Genomic DNA, 23,362 nt, shown 5'->3' on the forward strand with positions numbered 1-23,362 from the left:
GCGTTCATTTGTGCGAAAACTCAATTTGCATACAGCGGGTAATTTAAAGTTGTATGGAGGTCTTTATTATAAATGTTGGTGCAAAGTTACCACTTTTTATTACAAATATCCAGGGAACCTTAATAAAGACGAGAATTTATAAAATGCTCTACACATGAGCCCACTGTAAAATGAATGTTCCATATGTTAGGAAATGTCTGGAGAAAACTGGTTACCCAAAAAAAGTTTGTTACAGGCAATCCTGCTTAAAAAAAGGAAAAGTCGCCACCATTTTTTGAACCATTCAGTAAAACTCTGCTTGTGCTTCTCTTCACAAAAGGCAACACGGCGGCGATCCATCATGCACCACTCCTCCCCATCTCCTATATATAATGAAAGCAGGGAGGAGAAATCGAGCGCCGCATGATGGATCGCCTTTTTTGAAGAGGAGCACAAGCAGAGTTTCAATAAGTTATTTCTTTATAAAGACTTAGCAATTTAAAAGTTTAATTTGTCCTTGTTTTTTTCGTTGTATACTAACAAATTTATTTTTTTTAAAAAATTGTTACTGGTCCTTTAATGCATTTTTGACACACAGGTTATGATGTAAGTGACAGAAGCGAAGCGGCGCTTTTCGTGCACATGCGGCGATGCGCATCCGCGAAAACTTTTTTTTCTCCAAAATTTTTATATGTAGAGGGGGTCTGGCCCGGCGGGGGCCCACGAGGGTCGGGGCCCACCGGGTTTTTTCCCGGTGTCCCGCCGGGCCAGTCCGACACTGATACTGGTTGTAACATCTACACCAGCAGTAACAGCCGCACAGCTACAGGTGACTGCACAGGTTCATGCAGCTGCCGAGCCAACCTTAGCAGTGGTGCAGACACAATCACTCCCCAGGTCATATTAGTTGGGGGCAAGGGCAGTTGGAAAGTCGTACCCCTTCACCGTCCATAATTCCCCCCACCCCCTGGCCGCGTGGCACTATACCAACTGGGGTTCGCAGGGTCATAGTGGGTCCGGGGGCAAATTTAGTTGAGGAGCTTCATGATTCTATGGCATACAGCTCTGAAGAGAGGGAGCTGGCTTTTTTGATCCAGGACCACCACAGGCCACGGCTTGTGAATACACCTGTGATTCATCAATCTCCTCAACCCTTGTTCAACCCTCCTCCTTTATACAATCAAAGCCCCCAGCTTCCAGCCACGCTTGATGCACACAGTGCCACAAGCCATGGCAGCCTAGAGAGGCGGGGCTCACAGGAAAGGGGAGGGGTTTTAGCGTGTACGGAATTTGCATCACAAGGTTCTAGTGAGCGTAAACGCCACTGGACCACTGATAAGTCCCCAGCTAGGTCTGCAAGACATAGGGGAACCTTCAGGCATGGGCGTTACGGTCCTAGGTACAGTGACTACAGCTCATCTGCCTCACGCCCACGAGACACCTCCTCATCATCAGAGAGAGACTCAGCTCGGCTCAAAAGAAAGGCAGCTGCTAAGGCTATTTCTCAACCAACAACGGCAGAGCCCACCCCACTGTTACAGGCTGGAAGTGCTAGCAACTTGCCGAACAGTGTCAGGGGCGATCCTGGCCCCTCCGCCGCCTGAGGCAGCAGCAGTTGCTGCTGCCCCCCTCCTCCAGAAATTCACTCTTAAAGTACCAGGAGCAGCATTTTTGCTGCCCCTAGTACCTAGTGGGGCGCTGATGCCTGAGGCAACAGCCTCAACTCGCCTCATTGGCGAAGCACCCCTGAACAGTGTACAACATAATTCAGATGAGAATTCTTGTTTAGGTGCTTGGGATCAATTAAAAACTAATTCAGAAGTGATTACCGCGTTGCAATCTATTATGGGTAAGTTACAGGGGCCTGCTACAGCAGCGTCCCAACTAGTGATGGGCGAATTTAGCCGGCAGGCGCGAATTTCCGGTGAATTTGCGTGATTCGCCATCAGCGGATAAATTTGTGAAACGCCCGCGAAAATTCGCTGCCGAAAACTCGCCGGCGTCAAAAAAAAAATTTTCGCCAAAAAACACCTGCCAGCATCAAAAACTAGATGCCGGCGCCGTTTCGCAAATTTTTCGCCGTTTTGCGAATTTCTCTGGAAATTCGCAAATTTTCCGGCGAAGCGAAACGGCGCAAATTCGCCCATCACTAGTCCCAACCCTCTCTGATTTGTCCTTTAAAGGACTCTTATTTTTATGGTGTTACCCCGTTGTCATATCTCCAGTGACACCAGGGAAAAGATATGGGGCAATGAATTTATTGACATATGGTCATTAATATCGCCGGATCAGCCTACGGTTGACCATGAGAGGCGATTTGGACAAAAAAGTAAAAGTAGCAAAAACTTTTGGGAATTGGTTACAAGCTTTTTCGGTGCTGGCCTGTGTAGTGGGCCAGAAATTCCCCAACAAATGCTCTGAGCTTTTTTGTATACTTTCGTATACGTATACACATGGGTACGCCGCATGGTGAAGATATGATGAGGAGTTTAGGAGGCGATTACGCTCAAGCCGAATCTGGGCTGGGACAGCAAAGCGACAGATGTTTGGCTTTGCTTAATGACTACTCAGAAGTCCCAACCCTTTCCATATTCCACTGCACAAAATACCCCTGGGGCAACCGGTGCAGCGGCTACTAGACGCCCCGGCTCCTGTTGGCTGTTTAATGAGGGACACTGCAGGTTCTACAGCCTGTGTAAGTTTAAAGAGTTCCATTTGCAGGGGGGGGGGCACATTCTGCACTCAGCTGCTTTAAGAAATTTAAGCCACCTACCTGTACAAATACCAGTAAACCTGAGGACCCCAATTAGCATACAAAAGATGTCAGACCAATACCCCAAGAAGCAGGAAGCCGCGCTACTTAGTCAGCTTTACCTATGGGTTTTCATCCCATTTAAGTACGCGTCCTTTCCTACATTTGCTGAACATTTTATAAGTGTCTTTGATAACCCAGGGATGGTCACACAGAAACTGGCAAAAGAGGTTGAGCTTGGCAGAATGGCTGGCCCCTTTCACACTTTGCCTTTTCCCAAGCTACAGATGTCTCCTTTGGGCATGGTACCCAAAAAGGAACCTGGAAAATTCTGGTGGATATTCCACCTTTCCTACCCGAAGGGTCCATCGGTGAATGATGGGATTAGCAAAACAGCGGCAGCTGTGTCTTACATTTCATTTGATAGGGCTGTCTCACATGGGCTCTCCTTGCTAAGTTGGACATAGAATCAGCTTTCCAACTCCTCCCAGTTCACAAAGATTGTTTTCATTTGCTGGGGTGCCATTTAAATGATGACATTTATTATGACATGTGCCTGCCTATGAGCTGTACAATCTCCTGTAGGCATATTGAAGTTTTCAGCTCATTTTTGGAATGGGTAGTACTTGACTACTGTACATTGCAAATCACAAAACAATGAGTTTGTGCCAGCATGGTTTTTTTTTTCTTTTCAACTTTCCTATTAATAGCCTGGAGGTGGCCATTGTACTGTTTCTATTTCTGTTGATGATACTAAATTGTGCAAAGCTATAAGCTTTTATGCTTTATGCATATATTCACTAAACTGGAAAACTGGGCATCAAACTGGAAAATTAGGTTCAATATTGATAAGTTATGCACTTTGGCAGAAATAATATAAATGCAAGTTATACACTAAATGGCAGTGTGTTGGGGGTTTCCTTAATGGAGAGAAATCTGGGGATTTGTTGTCTAATTCCAGGCTGTGTCATTCTGTGGCTACTAAAGCAAATAAAGTAATGTCTTGCATATAAAATGGCACCAGGTAACACTTTTTGTACCGTGTTAGCACGTTGATAAAGTTGATTACCAGCTTTGAAGAAGGAACTGCAATGTTCTGAAAGCTTGCTGTGATTATCATCTTAGTTAGACAGTTGAAAAAAAAAAAAATCCTGGTAAATTTAAGAGCAGAAGTTCCAGTTTTTAAACCAGAAGTTCGGCTCTTCTAATGCAAGAGAGTACAATTGTTCTCTCCCTGCTAGCGATGCCCCTGGGGGGAGGCATTTACCAATACAAGTCAATACAATTCACCTGCCTTGCACCTTGAGTTGGTGTAGCCCACATGTGTTCAGCAGAGGCCTCGAGACTGAGGTTGATGCTGAAGGAATACACTGGCTATAAAGCTCTTGCCCATATTCACTAATACATTGGATGTACCAATACCCGTTTGTTTTAAAGGATTAAGCTCCTTTGTAGAACTAGAAATTAGGGTTAGTAAATATGCTTGGAAGGTATCTGAAAAGGTTCTATGTATAGTTGTTGGACTATATACGTTTTTGTTCTAGTCTTCAACACTGATGTTCTGGGTTTTCTCAAGAAAGATTATGTCATGTAAATGAAAATTCATGGTCTGCTAGTAGGATCACATATCAAATGCACTAATGCTTACTCAAGCAACCAAGGAATAACAACTTCTACTATGCCAGTAGATCTAATAGATGATGCACACCCCATGTCTTAAAGGAGAAGGAAAGGTTACAACTAAGTAAGCCTTATCAGAAAGGTCCACCTAAATATACCAGTAGACCCTTGAAGTAATGCTGCTCTGAGTCCTCTGTCAAAAGAAACACTGCATTTCTTTCTTTCTATTGTGTACTCATGGGCTTCTGTATCAGACTTCCTGCCTTCAGCTTAAACCTCCTTGCCCTGGGTATGAGCATGCTCAGTTTGCTTCTCCCCCCTTCTCTGCTGTAATCTGAGTCCAGAGCTATAAGTGAGCAGGGAGAGACTCAGGCAGAAAGTGATGTCACACCAAGCTAATACTGCAGCTGCTATCCTAAACAAACAGAGAGCATCTAGAGCTTTTAACTTAGGTATGGTAAAACATTCTACATAATAAATATAGCATTCTAGCTTGCACTGTTGCAGCAAATCTATTAACAATAACATGCCTCTGTAGCTTTCCTTCTCCTTTAATACTAAACACATAATTGCTGAGGACACCAGGTTCAGAAAGTTATCAGTGATGATTTTTTGCTGTCCCTGATAAATTACCGGTGCCTATGGTAGTCACTGTTTATTGTTTTGTGGAAAAAGGATAAACAAGGTTTATTTGACACAAGCTGCAGGGATTCTGAACTCACAAAGTGTCATGAACCACGAACAAAGGAATATCAGACTTTTTAATGACTTTTCACACAAAGACAAATGTAAGAAACTGCTCCCAGAATGTTAAATTGTACTTCTGAACTGAAGGATTTATGGGGTTATTTATCAAAGGTGGAGTTTGTGAGCTTTTAACTACCTCAAATAAACTCACAACTCGAATGTTTGCTTATTTATGAAAAACTTGAATGTAAAAAACTTGAATTAATGCAATGGGGATGAAAATTTTGATTGAGTTTATTGTGAAAAAAACTCGAATAGCCCGAATTGAGTTATTGAGGTTTTGAGTGCTAATCACCGAAAAAACGCAAAAATCATAAACGCTTTAAACATCTTCAAATGGTTCAAGGAATCTCTGCTATTGATTTCTACATGACATAGACAGATTTTAGCTGGAGTATTTTTTTGGATTCTAGTTTTTTGTAGCTTTGGGGCATAATAAATCTCGACAAATTTGAGTTTCTTTTTACTGAAGCTACTCAACCTTTGATAAATAACCCCCTAAAAGACAGTACTGACTTAAGAGGGGCACAATGCTGTGGGTGAAATCTGACTATACAGGTATGGGACCTGTTATCCAGACTGTTCGGCACCTGGAGTTTTCCAGGTCACAGATATTTCTGGAAGTCTACTAGAAAATCAAACCATTCAAGCTTTAAAATAAATAAACCCAATCGGCTGGTTTTGCCTCCAATAAGGATTAATAATATCTTAGTTTGGGTCAAGTACAATGTACTGTTTTATTATTGTAGAGAAAAATTTGGATTCTTTGGATAAAATAGTCTATGGGAGACAGCCTTTCCGTAATTTAGAGCTTTCTGATTAACGTGTTTTCGGATAACGGATCCCATACCTGTACAGTTTTTCTCCAACAGGTGCTGGTTTATGTCTGGGTTTTTTGAAAAGCTCACACAGCCCCTATGCAATGAAGCTACCAGAATCATCAGAATGAGTAGAAATACTGTAGAGTATGTTGACATATTCATTGGAAAGAATAGATATTGTAATTTCCTTGTATTCCACCATGGGCAGAAAATATTGTGTTGCTTACTTGTCGCAGTCAGATGAGTTGGAGTCAGTGTGCCGATTTCAGGACCCCCATGCCTAAGCTGCCCCCTCTACCTGGCTGTGCCATTGTGCCGTTGGTGTACAGAAATGCCTTGCTGGAGGCTCTAACATGGAAACACTGAGTTGACACTTTAAGGTTAAGATTGCTTTTCTGACACATTAAATTGAACTGTATTGTAAAGGGAAGGCTAGACTCGGTCTCAATTAATTGGCTGCTAAGCCCCAGGTAACACGCTGCACTTTTATTCAATCAGATTTATATTTTTATCCTCTTGGGCCCCTTCTGTTCCCTTTTTTCCTACATATATTTTATGCTCTGTCCTTAGATTTACTTGGTAACATTATTCCAGCCTCCCCCTACAGGCATTCTAGATATATTTTACTTCCACTTCCCCTTTGAGATGTGATGGGAGCATTCATATCACTCCTGTTAACACTCCAGTAATCATACCATTACCATTTTTATTCAAAGGAACATTGTCCCTATTAAATGGACTGCTTTGAAATTCAAACAGTTGTACATTACTTCCCAGCTGACGATAGATATCATTTGGGGGCAATAGGCAATTGGAAACAGCTTTAATTTAAGAAAGAAAAGAGACTGAATCAAGAAACACATTCAATGTTTTGTTAAATCAATCAGCTATTCTGTAATAGCAATAGATGTCATCAATAAATCCTGCTGTTTTTCAAAATTCATAAGGAACAAAATAATGGTTGGTATTTTTTAACTGAGCTGGAAAGTTGATAATAAAATAACAACATCTTCAGCTGTATCAATGTATTTTGCATCCTGGAATGATTTGTTTCAGCATGGGTAAAAGAGTTGTCTGAATTGCTAAGTTCCAAATTACCCTAGCAACCATGCACTGATTTGAATAAGAGACTGGAATATGAATAGGAGAGGCCTGATAAGTAATAAAAACTAGCAATAACAATACATGTGTAGCCTTATAAAGCATTTGTTTTTTAGATAGGGTCAGTGGCCCCCATTTGAAATCTGGAACAAGTCAGAAGAAGAAGGCAAATAATTCGAAAACTTTAAATAGTAAGTAATGGAGACAAGTTGAAAGGTTGCTTAGAATCAGCCATTCTATAACATACTAAAAGTGATGTTAAAGGTGAACCACCATTTTAATAAATTGGGTCCAAGCTCTAATAGAACTGAATGGTGTCAATAGAATTGTATTGCTTTTTGTCTATGTGGGATCATAATTAAATTGCAATTCCTTAAATGTATACATTCTAAAATATCTTGCTTCCTGTTCTTATTGCTCACCTAACTCATCCTAAGTTGAGTGACTCAGCTACAAAGTACTCAGTTCTTTCAGCAGAAAATGCAAGATTGCAGCCAAACTTAGAAGGCAGAGAAGTGTTATAGGGATATTTACTCTACATAATATGGCTAACATATATAAAGAAAGCTGTAGTAAAACTTTTCTTCTAATTTAAAGTAATGCTGCTTAACATTGTCTTAGTTCTGAACAAATTAATGAAAAATGGTTCTTCAGTGAAAGCCAGCTCTGTATACTGACCAATATCAACTTTATTGGTACTATACATGCCCTTCCAATAAATGAATATAGCAGTACAATTGCACAATAATTACACTATGTTAGATGACAATATAGTGTTTGCCTTTATAATTAAATTTGGACCTACTTTAGAGAGATAGGAAGTGTATGTTAATGGACAGTTTACCTTAACTTTAAAGGTAAACACAGAAGTGCACAATGATAAAAAGGAAGAATTTTGGAAAGCAGCAGAATTGATTCAACTAATGGAAGGCGATTCTCTAGCGAAATTTCCAAAAAATGGGGCAAGGTGAAAACATGGGCAAAAAGCACCTGTTTTTTGTACTGTACCCTGATCCAAAGTTAATGTTCCCTAAAATGGTGCACAAAGAGTTGTGCCTCAATCTGTATGAGGCATTGCTTTCTATTGAAGGTGCATAGAACAGAGGCATCCCCTGAAACACATTGCTTATGGCAGGTGTTATGTTTTTGTTTCCTTTGGAATGGATTTTGAATTAGGCACAAGTTGCAGATCACTATGGTACATGTGCAAGTGCTCTGTGCTTGGGCCCTATGGTATTCAATTTTGCATGACAAGGGAACTCCTCAATTGACCCTTTGTCTTGAGCTATCCCACTGAACCCCATTGTTACATACCTTAATGAAACACCAGGAGCCAGAAATGGGGTAAAATGGCCACAGCATTTATTTACGCGTTACCAAATAAATTGGACCTTGCCAGATTAACCCAGAGCAATATTCTAAAGCCAGACAGGGTTTCCCAATCTTTTTTACCCATGAGCCATATTCAAATGTAAAAACAGTTGGGGAGCAACACAAACAAGTTTCTGGGGATACCAAAATAAGGTCTATGAATGGCTATATGATAGCCCCTATGGGTACTAGCAACCTACAAGAGGCTCTGTTTGGCAGTATACATAGTTGTTATGCAATCAAAACTTGCCTCCAAGCCTGGATTTCAAAAATAACCTAAAAAACTGCTTTGAGGCCACTGGGAGCAACATCCAAGGGGTTGGTGAGCAACATGTTGCCACTGGTTAAGGATCACTGCCATAAGGGATTGCTAATATGCTCTGCCCTTCCTCACTGAGGACTTGAATTTCACTTCCATAGTTGCCATTGAGATCAGCACTATGTCATTATATCCACCACTGTGTATTAGTCTGCCTCTACCTACAGAAAGGATGACCCCAATCTCTGCTACCAGCAGGAGCTTCATTTCCCACCATGAGAGAAGAACACTGCATTTTTTGCAAAATATGGATGTGTGTCTTTTTGCAACCTAATTTACTATGTTATTATGTAATTCTGCCAATCTCTAAATGTAAACCAGTGTAATCTGGCTGCTGGTTATTTGGATCCCTTGTCATGTAGCCCTTGCACTTATAGCTCCAGGGCTTTCCTTTCCAGAACTTACTGTACACATTGGTAAATAATTTATTACATCTGCATTTCTAAAATGTATGTGGTAGAATGTGGGAAACCAAAAATCAAACAGCAATCTTTATATTGTAAATAAGATCAAGATTATTGATATAGTGCTATTGGGGATTACTGGCAGAGAATCCCTTACTCTGTAATTGAAGTTTTGGATGCTAACATTGGTGAGCTAGGGCTTCAGCTGCATCTCTGTATATACAGTGCAAATTTATTTTCCACTTTTGGATATTTTGCATGTTCTATCAGCATTCTGATGGCTGGAAGATCAGGCTAATCCAAAATCCACTTTTCTAGAGTTATCAGGAATCTGCCCTTCACTATTTGCCAGCTACAGCCTCCTTACTACTGCAAAATAAATATTGACTTATTGATTTTGGCAGCTCTTGGCAATTGTTTGGTAATAGTAGTCTGAAAATGAAAAGCTTGAAAGTATATATATATATATATATATATATATATATATATATATATATATATATATATATATATATCCAGAACCAAAGCGAGCACTTTCAGGTCTTATTAGTCCAATAAAAGTGTTTTTATTTAGCAAACAGAAGCTGACATTTCGGCTAGCACTCTAGCCTTTCTCAAAGTCCACTTTGAGAAAGGCTAGAGTGCTAGCCGAAACAAATTATTGAGTCAAAAGTGATTGAGAAAAGCCAGAAGGTAAGATAGGTCAGAGGCTGTTGAGCTGATAACCCTGGAGGGGAGAATCAGCAGGGCTTAGTGAGAAGGCTAGAAGAGTGTAGAAGCCACCCTGTATGGTGAGAAACCCAGAGTTGTGAAATGTCTTGAATTCGTGCTGTTGAAAGGTAATGAACTGTGTTCCTGTTACCTTTATGTTGGGAAGAATTTGCCAAAATAAACCTGTGTTTTGCCTGAAGATGTGGTGTCCTTGTCTTTATGCTCCTAATCCTCTGCTTACCTGCATCCCATAGATAATTCTCTCGAAAATCATGTGTACAGCCAGCCAGCTTTTTGCTTTCATCTGGTATGGTACCTATAGATTGGAGAAAAGCTGTCATTCCAATATTTAAAAAGGGATAATGATTTTAGCCTGGCAATTATAGGCCAGTAAGTTTGACATCTGTGGTAGACAAATTATTTGAAGGCTTGCAAAGGGATCACATTCAAAATTTTGACCTACTGAATTATGAGTAGCAGTCAGCATGGCTTTATGAATGATAGGTCATGTCAGACAAATTTGATTGCTTGAGTGAGATGCTTGACAGTGGAAGCCAGTAGATGTGATCTTGGCAAACTGGCAACAGTTAAGTGGCAAATGAGATTCATTGTCGATGTAAAGTATGTAAATGTAAAGTCCTGCACCTGGGATGTAAAAATATTCACTTAAACCCTTAATGGGCCTGCACTAGTCAAATCCATTATGGAAAAGGACTATGGAATCCTTGTAGATGATAAACTTAGCTGTAGCAAGCAATGCTAATCAGCAGCATCAAGGGGAAATAAGGTCTTGAGCTGTATTAAAAGGGGCATAGTGTCAAGGCAAGAGGTGGTTATTCTTCCACTTTATAAAGCACTGGTAAGACCCCATCTAGAATATGCTGTACAGTTTTGGTCTCCAGTGCTCAAACAGGACATTACTGAATTAGAGAGGGTACAGAGAATGGCAACTAAGCTGGTAAAATGTATGGAAAATCTTGGCTGGAAAGACTGGCCAAATTGGGGTGTTCATGCTGGAGAAGAGAGGGATATGATAACTATGTATAAATATATGGGGACCATATAATAATCTCTCTAATGCTTTATCTACCAGTAGGTCTTTCCAGCTGACACAAGGTCACTCATTCCGATAAGAAGAAAAGAGGTTCCACCTAAATATTCGGAAGGTGTTTTTTACAGTGAGAGCTGTGAAAATGAAATTCTCTCCCTGAATCAGTTGTACATGCTGATACATTAGATAGCTTAAAAAGGGATTGGATGGCTTTTTAGCAAGTGAGGGAATACAGGGTTATGGAAGATAGCCCATAGTACAAGTTGATCCAGGGACTAGTCCGATTGCCATCTTGTAGTCAGGAAGGAAGTTTTCCCCCTCTGAGGCAAATTGGAGAGGCTTCAGATTATTTTTTTTTTTGCCTTCCTCTGGATCAACTGGCAGTTAGGCAGGTTAAAAAAGTTAAAAGACTGAACTTGTTGCAAGTGTGTATTTTTTCAACCTAACCCCATCCTTCTCCTCCTTGACCTATTATCTGCATTTGATACAGTTGATCACTCTCTCCTGATGCAGATTCTCTATTTGCTTGGCATCCGTAACCAGGCTGCATCTTGGCTCTCTTCTTACCTTTCTAACCGATCATTCACTGTCTCCTATGAAAACCTCATCTCCAGTTCCACTTAATGTGGGGGTGCCGCAAGGCTCCGTACTTGGTCCGCTGTTGTTCTCCCTGTACACTCTGTCTTTGGGAGATCTCATCCGTTCATTTAGCTTTAATTATCATCTGTATGCTGATGATACCCAAATATATTTATCCACCCCTTCATTAACAGCTGGAACAGAGGCTCAGATCTCTAACTGCCTCCTGGCTATCTCAAATTGGATGAACCAGCGCCATCTCAAACTCAACCTAACAAAAACTGAACTTATCTTTCCACCTAAGCCTGGTCCTACTCCCCTATTTACTATCTCTATTGATGGCATGCTCATTAATCCTGTCAACTCAGCTCGCTGTCTGGGGGTAATCTTTGACTCCTCTCTCTCCTTCTCTGATCATATTAACACCACTGTCAAAACCTGTCACTTTTTCTTACGCAATATTGCCAAAATCTGTCCCTTCCTTTCGCCTGATACATCCAAGACGCTCATGCATGCTCTCATCCTATCCAGACTAGATTACTGTAACCTTCTACTAACTGGCCTCTAACTCCCATCTCTCCCCTCTACAGTCTGTATTAAACACTGCTGCCAGAATTATCCTCCTCTCATCCAAAAGGGTACAGGCCCCTCCGCTGCTGAAGTCCTTATCATGGCTTCCTATAAAACAAAGAATAACTTATAAACTCCTCCTCATAACCTTTAAAGCCCTTCATTCCTCTGCACCTAACTACATCTCATCTCTTGTCTCTCTATATGTTCCTGCCCGAAACCTCCGCTCCTCTCAGAGCAACCGCTTGGTTGTACCCCCCACTACTACTGCTGTTTCCCGTATCAAACCCTTCTCTCTTGGGACTCCTTATATTTGGAATGTCATTCCTGAATCTCTCAGGAGAGAATCCTCCTTCAATGTTTTTAAAACAAAACTCAAAGACTACCTCTGGGAGCACCTGGATAACACCTGAACTGGGAACTGGCACTTATATAACAGTGTAACAAACTTTAACCCACAGCACCTTAATACCCCTCTGAATTGTGTCTGTATGTTACCCTCCCATTTAGACTGTAAGCCCTACGGGGTAGGGTCCTCTAGCCTTTTGTTTCCTTGACACTGAGCACTTAATCTGCATTGTAATTATATTTTATATTTAGGTGAATTGTATTCTAATAATGCACTTATTGTTACTTTTTATTCCAATGACCCCTTGTTTGTTACTACTAATTTATTGTTTTGTTGTACAGTGCTTTGTACAGCATCAAAAATTATACAATTTAACACAATTGTGTTTAGTTGAGGTCAAAATGCAAGTGCAATCGGGTGCAATTAAAATAGGCTTAACCTATGGAATTATGGAAATGCTACATTCTGGGTAAAACAATGACAAATTGCTTCTATAATTGCACTTGGCACACTGCACTTGTGTTCATAAATGTCTCTTATAGTGTTACTTCAATGTTTCCTCCTAACAAAGAGTGTTGAATGCCTCTTAATAATCACATGTAAAATTAGATCTTTTCCTATTCATTAGGATCTGGGTTTTGAACAGCAGAGAAATGTTTTCATTGGTTTAAGAAACCACCTAAGATGTTCCTGAGATAAATGAAACAAACTTGCAAGAATAAGGTCCCCATAGACCTGCAGATCTATATAAGATTTTTTGTAATCGTACGACCGACGATATTGGTTAAACGATCGTTTATAGATACGATCTGTCCATCAGCGAAAACGATCATTTTCAGCGATATCGTCCCGCGACAGCCCAAAACCGGAAGAGGATATGACGTGCGATATCGTCCCGCAACAGCCCAAACCGGAAGAGGATATGACGTGTATGCTTTCGTTAAACTGCTTTTCCACGAACGTTCCTTTGTGTTACATTCATTCGACGCGCTGAGTCCATTCGGATCTCTTTCACCGATCGTTCGTGACGATGAGCATATTTATGGATGATAGCAGGAGGGCTGCACTAGCTATACTGCTACTAACCTCCATAAAGCAGAAGAAGAAGAGGAAAAGATCAATTTGGAGCAAACAGTGGTTATTACACCGCCATAAATTTTCTCATATGGGACTTCTGAAAGAACTGAAAGAAAATAATCCAGATGATTTCAGAAATTACCTACGGATGTCTGACTCAAATTTTGAACACCTATTTGAAGCAATTCGACCAGCCATTACCAAACAAAATACGTGTATGAGGCAGGCCATCTCGCCAGAACAGAGACTCATAGCAACACTACGTTATCTGGCAACTGGGAGAACATTGGAGGATCTTAAGTTTTCAACCGGCATTTCTGCACAAAGTCTAGGCCGAATCATTCCGGAAACATGTAATGCAATTATTGAGGCAATGAAAGCGGAATATCTAAAGGTAATTAATTAATTAAAAAAACGTTATTTTAAACAGTTTATTTAAAATACTTTGTACTACAAGTGCACTGCAATGTGAACACATAAATAACAATATGAACCATTAAAATAACAAAAAACTATAAGTATATAAAAACAGATACCAATAATAATAATAATAATAAAAGTGCAAAACAGTGTTTGGTTGTGTAAATAAGTAGTAGTTACAAATTTTCGTACTGTGTGCTTTCATGTGGTGTCGGTGGGTATTGTGAGGAGTTTGCCACTGGTGGGTAAAAACTGTGAGCAGGGGAGTACCAGGATGGTTGTGGGTATTGTATTGATGTCGGGTTATGGTCATTAATTGTGGTATAGTCTGATAGTTTTTTCATCAGGCCTTTCTGTAGCACTTGCGTGATCATGTTTTCAGCAAACAAGCGCTGTTCTTCTTCCATACGCCTCAGTTTAGAGGCAACAGTAAATGCAAATGCATCATGTTCATCTGTTCTTTTGGATAAAAGAGAAGCAGCATCAGTTATTAATTTCTGTGTGTTGTCATCAGTTTGTAGTCTTTTCCTTTTTTTCCCCTTTTCGCCAAGGTTGGGTCGGTTGGGTGTGTGTGAAACTTCTGTAGTGCTTGCCTGTTGTGTAGAATCCAAAGAACTGGTGTTGACACTTGTCTAAAAAAAAATAATTTAACAATGGTTTTACATGTGTTTTTCAGTTTCCAGAAAGTGCTGAAGAATGGAAAGCCATAGCAAAGCAGTTTGAAGACTATTGGAATTTCCCAAACTGTGGAGGGGCCATTGATGGAAAACATGTTCGAATACAACCTCCTGCCAACTCAGGATCCTACTATTATAATTATAAAGGATACTTTAGTATTGTGTTAATGGCAATAGTAAATGCCAAATATGAATTTATAATGGTGGATGTTGGGAAAAATGGAAGAGTATCAGATGGAGGAGCCATAGAACAGACTGTCTTCTATCAGAAGCTAAAGAACAAAGAAGTACAACTACCTACAAATAATGAAACTACAGAAGGTCTAAACTTTGTATTTGTTGCAGATGAGGCCTTTGCACTGCAGGAACATATTCTAAAGCCATTCCCGGTCAAAACACTGACAAAGCAAAGGAGAATATTTAATTACAGACTATCACGGGCAAGACGTGTTGTAGAAAATGCATTTGGAATTCTTGCTAATCGATTTAGAGTCTTCCATACAGCCATTACTCTCTCACCCGCCAAGGTAGATCTTGTGGTTTTAACATGCTGTGTTCTACATAATTTCCTACGGCGTACCAATGGAAATGTTTATATGCCAAATAACATGGTGGACAGAGAAGACATTGAGTATTGCTCTCTTGTTTATGGGGACTGGCGATCAGACCCAAATGCAATGCTGCAACTACAAGCTGGTGGTACACGTAATGCTAATGTGGATGCTAAAACAAACAGGGAAAACTATGTAGATTATTTTAATGGACAAGGTGCAGTGGATTGGCAAGATGCAATGATCTGAATTGATACTACAAAAGAACTATGGCACAACAACCATAATATATAAAAAATGTATAAAACATAATAAATGAGCATTTATGAATGAATTGTTTGTGTGTGTGTCTTTACCTGAGACTGGGTCTCTGTACTGGTCTCTGTACTCTCAGTTGACTCAGTTGTTTGTGTTGCTGGTGCTTCAACATCCACATATGTTTCATTGTGGTTTTCAACTGAAGATAAATTTGAATTTGAATACCGTGCTACTTCTTGATCTACTGTAAACAAAAGTAGATCAAAGTACCACAGTTTGGGGACATATATATCATCTGCCGAGGCTCCAGATTTTTTTGAGGCCTGCACTTTGTTTAGTTCTTTTCTGAAAACTGTTCTTAAGTTAGAAATTTTGCTTTTGACAAAAGGTACATCTGCAGTTGGGCAGACAGTTCGGCAAAGTGTGACAAGTTGTTCATATGCCTTTTCTCTTTTGTTCCTGTTGGAGTAGTCATCTGACTTAACTTTCCATAAAGAGGGTAATGTTTGGTACAATTCAATAAATTCACGAAGAAAGTCAGGTTTCAGAAATTTGTCACTTGGCATATTGTCCAAACACACAGTCTGCAAGACAAGAAAACAGTATGTTTGTTAACTAATAATAATGGGAGGTTAAAACGTTCGTTACAAAAGAACATTCGTGCTAAACTTACCAGATGTTTCTTGTGTTAACGAAAAAATACGTCGTCGAACGAAGAGACCCAGCCAGCACACAAAAGAAATGCGCAACAAGCGCGCGAACGTTCGTTTGTACAACTGGAAAAACGACGTCGACGACCGAAGAGAACCAGCCAGCACACAAAAGAAATGCGCAACAAGCGCGCGAACGTTCGTTTGTACAACTGGAAAAACTACGTCGACGACCGAAGAGAACCAGCCAGCACACAAAAGAAATGCGCAACAAACGCGCGAACGTTCGTTTGTACAACTGGAAAAACTACGTCGACGACCGAAGAGAACCAGCCAGCACACAAAAGAAATGCGCAACAAACGCGCGAACGTTCGTTTGTATACCACGGTAACTATAGGCTCCTCCCACTTCAGGTCGGATTCCATTACGTTCAGACAGAAGAGCAGGTACAGCAGGCAATGATGGAAGAGGAGAGAGACAGAAGGAAGGCAACACCTATGAGCAAAACTGAAATGACCTACATGGTGGCTGCTTTTGACAGGCAAGACTATGACTGCAGGCTGGCACATTACACAAGACCTAATACAAGAAAGAACGCCATTTTGGAGAAAGTTATAGAAGGTCTGCAGAGAAGATATGGCATCACACGATCCAAAGATCAGTTGAGGAAAAGATGGTCAGACCTGAAATTACGAGAGAAGGAGCAGCTGACAGCAATAAGAAAGATCATAAAAAAAAGTAAGTCGTTATTTAGGTGCTATTATAGTTTGTGTGTACTTTTTGTATCTGTAGGTGTGTGTCTATACATATAAATGCTGTTATATGTGTGTATATATATATATATATTCAAGAACATTTTTATGCATGGGGTATGTATATGTAGTAAATCTATTAATAAGTCTATTATCTATAAAAATCCACATCCATTTAATTGCAGAGGACAAACGACGGGTTTTGAAAACTGCACAACTTAAAATGAGATCTCAAGCATCAAAGAAAATGATACCAGAGGCTAATAACAATATCGCTGTTGATGATGAAGACACAATTAAAGAGACAGCAGTAGTGGATCTGTCGGACATAGAGCTAGATGCAGAGGAAAATCCGTGTGAAAATGTACCTGTTTGTCCTGCAAATGAACAAATGCTTTCTGTGCCTCCAAATAGTCCAGTTTACCCGGTCACAAGTACAGGTATGTATCTCTACTTTTATTTGTACATTAACCTTGTACACATTTACAAGTTTGCACTCAAAATTGTATTTTATGTTGTTTTACCCACAGAGGAGCATGCTGACCTGCTATATGGCCCCACCCAGCAGCAGACAGTACCAGCAACAGAGCAGCTATTTCTGGATGCAGCAGCAGACAATAAAGTCGGTGAAGAAAATGTGCACGACATCCTTGACAGAATTGAAACATGCAAAGCTGCCATTACTAATTTGAAGCAAGGTTTAGGTGCCATTTTAGAGATGGTGGAGGCAATACAAAGTAAAGTTGCAGCTCTAAAAAAATAATTATCCATAAAAATTTCTTCTTTTTACCTTAAGGAAAGGATGTTGTGTCCTATGGGCCAGTTTGTTCATTTTTCATTTTTATCTCCAAGATGTTCAATAATGTGCTATGGACAAGATTGTCCTTTTTTCTTTTTTTCCAATTTTATCTCCAAGTCTTTCTTCTTTATATGCCTCTTTTGATAACATAATATAGGATGTTCAATAATGTGCTATGGACAAGATTGTCCTTTTTTTTTCAATTTTATCTCCAAGTATTCTTTTGTGAAGCAGCACTCACCTCTCCTCTGTATATATATATATATATATATATATATATATATATATATATATATATATATATATATATATAAAATCGAGGCCTATATATATAATGCTCAATAATGTGCTATGGACAAGATTGTCCTTTTTTCTTTTTTTCCAATTTTATCTCCAAGTCTTTCTTCTTTATATGCCTCTTTTGATAACATAATATAGGATGTTCAATAATGTGCTATGGACAAGATTGTCCTTTTTTCTTTTTTTCCAATTTTATCTCCAAGTCTTTCTTCTTTATATGCCTCTTTCGATAACATAATATAGCATGTTAATAATGTGCTATGGACAAGATTGTCCTTTTTTTTCAATTTTATCTCCAAGTATTCTTTTGTGAAGCAGCACTCACCTCTCCGCTGTGTATATATGTGTGTATATATATATATATATATATATATATATATATATATATATATATATATATATATAAAATCCTATATGTTAACAAAGAGGCCTATATATATAATGCTCAATAATGTGCTATGGACAAGATTGTCCTTTTTTTCAATTTTATCTCCAAGCACTCACCTATCCTCAGTGTGTGCATATATATATATTAACATCCTATGTGTTAACAAAAGAGGCACATATATATTATGTTATATAATGTGCTATGGACATGATTGTTCCAATGTCAATGTGTTCTTTTGAATGCTTACTGCATACATATATATGACTGTTCTTGTTATTATTGAACATGCAAAAAAAAACATTAAAAAAAATATTTTTACTTTGTGTACTATTTGCTTTTTTGTGTTTTATGAATGTAATAAGAACGATCGTTCGTTGCCAGTGTCACACAAGCACCTCCCCACACATGCGCAGTTTACAAATTGTAAACGACAGCAATCTGTCTGTCCCATCAATGGGCAATTTTCATCGTTAGACGACGAAAATTTTTTACCCTGCCTGATCAATTCCCCAACCGATGTCGGCCGAAAAATCGTAAGATGTACGATCGTTCGAATCCCACTAACCGCACGATAATTTGACGGATTGGTCGGACTGCACTGAAATCGGTAGTTCACCAAAGAAGAATCGTTGCGTCTATGGCCAGCTTTAAGCAGAACAAAAGTTCAGCAGATTTACATTATTTGCTAGCAAACACTGAGATGCAGCTTTTTTTTTAGCAACAAGGCAGGTCTGATTATAAGTATAAATATGTATAAGCTTTTTTATGTCCTTTCCTATTTACTTGCATTCATTGACTGCCAAGTAAACAAATATACTGTATATCATTTCTTGGCAGAAAAAGATCATTAAGAAGACCCATTACAAGAAGTACTGTAGTTGATCTTGATATTCATGAAGATATCTCAGAGATTTCAGCCCTTTGGATAAAGAATGAAGGCTGAAAACATCAGTTCTTCCAAAATCTTCTATAATAATTAATTGGAGTAAGTTTTTCAGTAAAATGAATATCCTGTGGTTGAGCAACACCAGTCACATGCCATTGAAAGAGAAAGGAACTGCTATACTTCAATCTTGGTATTAATTCCTTTATAGAAAACCCTTTTTGTAGTAGTAGAGAGGCTCAAGAGCTATCATTTTATGAAGAAATATATTACTCTGTTACAAGCAAACATTACTGCAGAATACAGGTTACAATCCATTATTGATATACTGCAAGCACCATCATTTTAATAGTTAGTACATGAGTGATTACTTGTAAATAACAGTTTGTAATAATCCCACCTTAGTTCTCATCTTTCCAGTGTTGATAACACAATCATTAGAGTCGATCAATCAGTCTTAGCTCCTGTGGGAAAAGAACAGACCTTTTGTCAGAAGACTTTCTGGCACTGTAATCAGAAGAATATATTCTTTATGGGCTTGATTTATCTGCTTTTGCGTTAAAGGGCAACCCAGAAACAGGCAGAGATTTGTCTTGGTGTTCTACCAAGACGCCCTTGATTATTTTCCTAACTGTAAATTCAGAATCCAGCTACAGATGCCCCTTTCTCATTTAAAGGAGTTGTTAACCTTTGCATTAACTTTTAATATGATATTGAGAGTGATATTCTGAGATAATTTGTAATTGGTTTTTCACTTTTTTATTAGTTATTTTGCTTTTTAGTCATCAGCTCACCAATTTGCAATTTCAGTAATCTGGTTGCTAGTGTTCAAATAACCCTAGCAACCATACAATGAATTAGAGACTGGAATATGAATAGGAGAGGGCCAGAACAGAAAGAGGAGTAGTAATAAAATGCAGCAATCACAAAAAATGTGGAGCTTTACTGAGCATTTATTTTTTATATGGGGCCAGTGACCCCTATCTGGAGTCAGAAGAAGAAGGCAAGCAATTAAAAAGCTATAAAAAATAAATCCCAATTGAAAAGTTGCTTAGAATTGGTCATTCTATAATGTACTAAAAGTTAACTTAAAGGTAAACCACTCCTTTAAGAGAAAATGCAATATGCAGAAGATAGAATCATAGATATTTTCTATGTTTATGCTTTACAACTCATAGTATAGATATTCTCCTAAAGATTAATTTGCATAGATAAACGCAGTGTGCAAATTGCAAAAAAAAAGGCCCCTACCTTGAGCATCAGGACGCATTCAGCAGCTGCGCTCTGTACTGAGCTCTGTTTTTTTCATCCAGTTCTCAGTGTAGAGCACATCAAGCAGAGGTGAGGGCAAGTGCTCCCAAAATGAGCACATAGGCCCCTGCCCTGTCAATAATTACTCCTTTACTCTTTTATCCAGGGACTAGTCCAATTGCCATTTTGGAGTCAGGAAGGAATTTTTCCCCCTCTGAGGCAAATTGGGGAGGCTTCAGATGGGTTTTTTTGCCTTCCTCTGGATCAACTGGCAGTTAGGCAGGTTAAAATAGAGTTCAAAGGTTGAACTTGATGTACGTGTGTCTTTTATCACCAAACATTCAGTATACACCCTCTCAATTTCAATTGTAGCCCAGTACCTCAAAGTAATGAAAAAGTTAACAGGAATCTCTAAAAAACAATCATCATTACCAGAACAACATCAATCATCTTGCTGTCATAATATTACTCTATGCACAGACATGAGAAATGAGGACACATCTCATTCACAAACCATATTTATTTAATATTTGTATGAAATCATTTTTTATATGGAAAAAAAAAATAAGAGCATTAGTGATGTTGGGGATCAAGCCTGGCTCACAGCCACCTTTCCAGGTCAACCCATATGAATTAAATTGAGTTTAGCTCTGTGCAGACCAGTTGGACTTTTCCACTTCCATAACAGATTATTTCCATATGAACCTTGCTTTGCGCATGGGGATAGATCTTACTCAAACCTTTACTTCAAGCAGAAGCTTACTTAATGAAAAAACCCTCTTGAATTAAGTGTGCCACTGCCCTGGGGGGTTTATATACATTTTACTGAGCATCATTTCTTTATGAATACTGCCCTGATGCTTTACATTGTTACACCCAGCCTGATGTTATCGCTTGAGTATGCTGTAACAATAGTGAAAAATATTCAATCATCAAATTAATGTTACACAAGGGGATAAATCACTGATAGTGAGAGTATTGCTGGAAGAGATATACAGGAATAATGCAAGTTGTGCAGAAATATCGACACTGCAAATGCTTTTGCTGGTTCTCACCCAGGTACCAAAAACAGGGAACCAGAAGGCAGAAGGGAGGATGCCTATGTGACTCCTCCACCCCCCCCTTATAAATACAGGGTATTTCAAAGCCTGTGGTGCTGTATTCATGGGGCAGCTGTTGGTTTGGACCTGTGTCAAAGGGTGTAATGCCGGGTGGTCAGTACAAACAGTGTGCGTTATATATCCATTTTGTACCCTGCCTTCCAGTTAATGAATCAACCCTTATATCTCTTTCAATTACAGTGAAACATAATTTTTCATTCCCTGATGTTAAGTTTTACCCGATTTTAAACCATATCTATATGATTCCAACAATAAATAATGTGTTTTAATGGATGTTTTCCTCTGATTTGACGTACTTTTTTCCTGGGTTTTCCACCAAAATGTTGTTCTGATGTTCTTAAAAATGGCTGTTTGTTCTCTGTGAATGTTATTTTTCGTGAAATTAAGAGGTTTAAAATACTAACCAGATGCATATTTTGCCATGGTTCTGTCCAATCTTTATGCAGTCATGCACAAATCACTCACATATTGCTTTAGGTTGTACATCTGATTGTCAGAGAGTCTTGCACATCCCCCCAACTGAACATTAATGCTGCATGGCTTAACCCTTGTCATTAACACAGTATAAATTGTAACATAGTAAAACATAGTGAGTTGGGTTGAAAAAAGACACAAATCCATCAAATTCGACGTTTTAATTCCATATAAAACCTCCCTAGAGGTTAGATGATTCAGAAGAAGGCAAAAAAAAAAACCTTACTTGAATTTCAAACTGACCTCTACGATTATATCTTTTGAGGACTTGAAGAATAAGTTGCTTTAATACATTTCCCTGATTTAAAATTTCCCTGGATTTTACTTGTTTTTTCTGGTTTCCCTGAAAAAAGTAAAATGGGGGTTCAATTGTATTTTCAAATGGTAATGTGCAAGCTACTATTCCAATGTTCATTTAATCCACTATTTTAGTAGCACGCCAATCCAAGCCAAAGGAGTGCAGCAGCCTGTCTTCATTGCCTCCTTAATAGATAAGTCTCATAAATCTATTTCTGCGTGATTAATATTAATACTTGTGAAATTATCAGGAACACTGGAAAAATTTTCTGACTTCTAAGATATGATTAAATCCTGATTGGAGGTCTCACTATGCATATCAGTAAAAGGCAGCCTATGGGCATATGCAGGAACAGCAAATCCTGCTTTATTTTTTTTGCAATATTTTTTTATCTGAACTGTAGGGACCCTGTGGGTTAGACATTTCTCAGGCAGTTTGCATTTTAGACACCTAAAGTGGTCCATTGATCTGCACAAGCAGCTATGTCTCCCTTCCTGGGTCCACTGTTATTTTATCTAGATTCTTGTTGCCCAGTAGATTGCAGCATTTAAAAGTATAAAGGGGTATAGCCCCATGTACTCAAGGTCTTTGCTGGGACCTCTCCTAACTGGGAGGTGCTACAGGCCCTGGATTACAGTGTTGGTCAAGATTTAGAAACAGTTATTTAGTGATAGTAAGTTTTGTTATAGTTACTCTAGGAGCAAGAGGAAGGCTCAATGAAGATAGTGAGCAGCTTCCACTCCAACAAGGAGGAATAGTGGGGTTATAACCCCGTGGTGTGTGAACCACTAGTAGTAATTAATAGAAGTATCAAGAGGAAGGCTCAGTGAAGATAGTGAGCAGCTTCCACTCCAACGAGGAGGAATAGTGGGGTTATAACCCCCGTGGTGTGTGAACCACTAGTACAGGGATACCTTGCTTATTTCACCTCTGGCAGGGATTCTGCTACAATTATGTTGAATTACATCACCATGCCTGTACATTTCTTCATTTGAACTGTTCAATGTTAATAAACCTGTTATTTGCTGCAAGAGACTTTTCTGTGATCTGGATCTTTTGATGCAAAGAGGAGCATCCAAGGAACTGGG

At 39.1% G+C, this 23,362-nt stretch overlaps 3 protein-coding genes across 4 annotated transcripts; 2 read left to right on the forward strand and 1 right to left on the reverse strand.

The window, feature by feature from the left end:
- Nucleotides 1–12,681: 12,681 nt before the first annotated feature.
- LOC121401416 (protein ANTAGONIST OF LIKE HETEROCHROMATIN PROTEIN 1-like) lies at nt 12,682–15,426 on the forward strand. Its single transcript, XM_041586034.1, has 2 exons — nt 12,682–13,845; nt 14,548–15,426. The coding sequence occupies exons 1-2, from the start codon at nt 13,405–13,407 to the stop codon at nt 15,346–15,348; spliced, it is 1,242 nt and encodes a 413-aa protein (XP_041441968.1). The 5' UTR covers nt 12,682–13,404; the 3' UTR covers nt 15,349–15,426.
- Nucleotides 14,006–15,923, reverse strand: LOC121401418. The gene is made up of 2 exons (XM_041586037.1): nt 15,456–15,923; nt 14,006–14,503 (listed from the first exon to the last, which is right to left on the reverse strand). Exons 1-2 carry the CDS (start codon nt 15,921–15,923, stop codon nt 14,048–14,050), a joined length of 924 nt encoding a protein of 307 aa, XP_041441971.1. The 3' UTR covers nt 14,006–14,047.
- A 101-nt stretch (nt 15,924–16,024) lies between these two features.
- LOC121401417 lies at nt 16,025–17,789 on the forward strand. Of its 2 annotated transcripts, XM_041586036.1 has the most exons (3): nt 16,025–16,746; nt 16,946–17,200; nt 17,291–17,789. In XM_041586036.1, the coding sequence occupies exons 1-3, from the start codon at nt 16,185–16,187 to the stop codon at nt 17,521–17,523; spliced, it is 1,050 nt and encodes a 349-aa protein (XP_041441970.1). In that variant the 5' UTR covers nt 16,025–16,184; the 3' UTR covers nt 17,524–17,789. The 2 variants fall into 2 exon arrangements, with proteins under 2 accessions (XP_041441970.1, XP_041441969.1); XM_041586035.1 differs by having other exon boundaries at nt 16,946–17,789.
- Nucleotides 17,790–23,362: the final 5,573 nt, after the last annotated feature.

Source organism: Xenopus laevis, chromosome 3L (assembly GCF_017654675.1).
Source record: "Xenopus laevis strain J_2021 chromosome 3L, Xenopus_laevis_v10.1, whole genome shotgun sequence".
Classification (NCBI taxonomy): Eukaryota; Metazoa; Chordata; class Amphibia; order Anura; family Pipidae; genus Xenopus; species Xenopus laevis.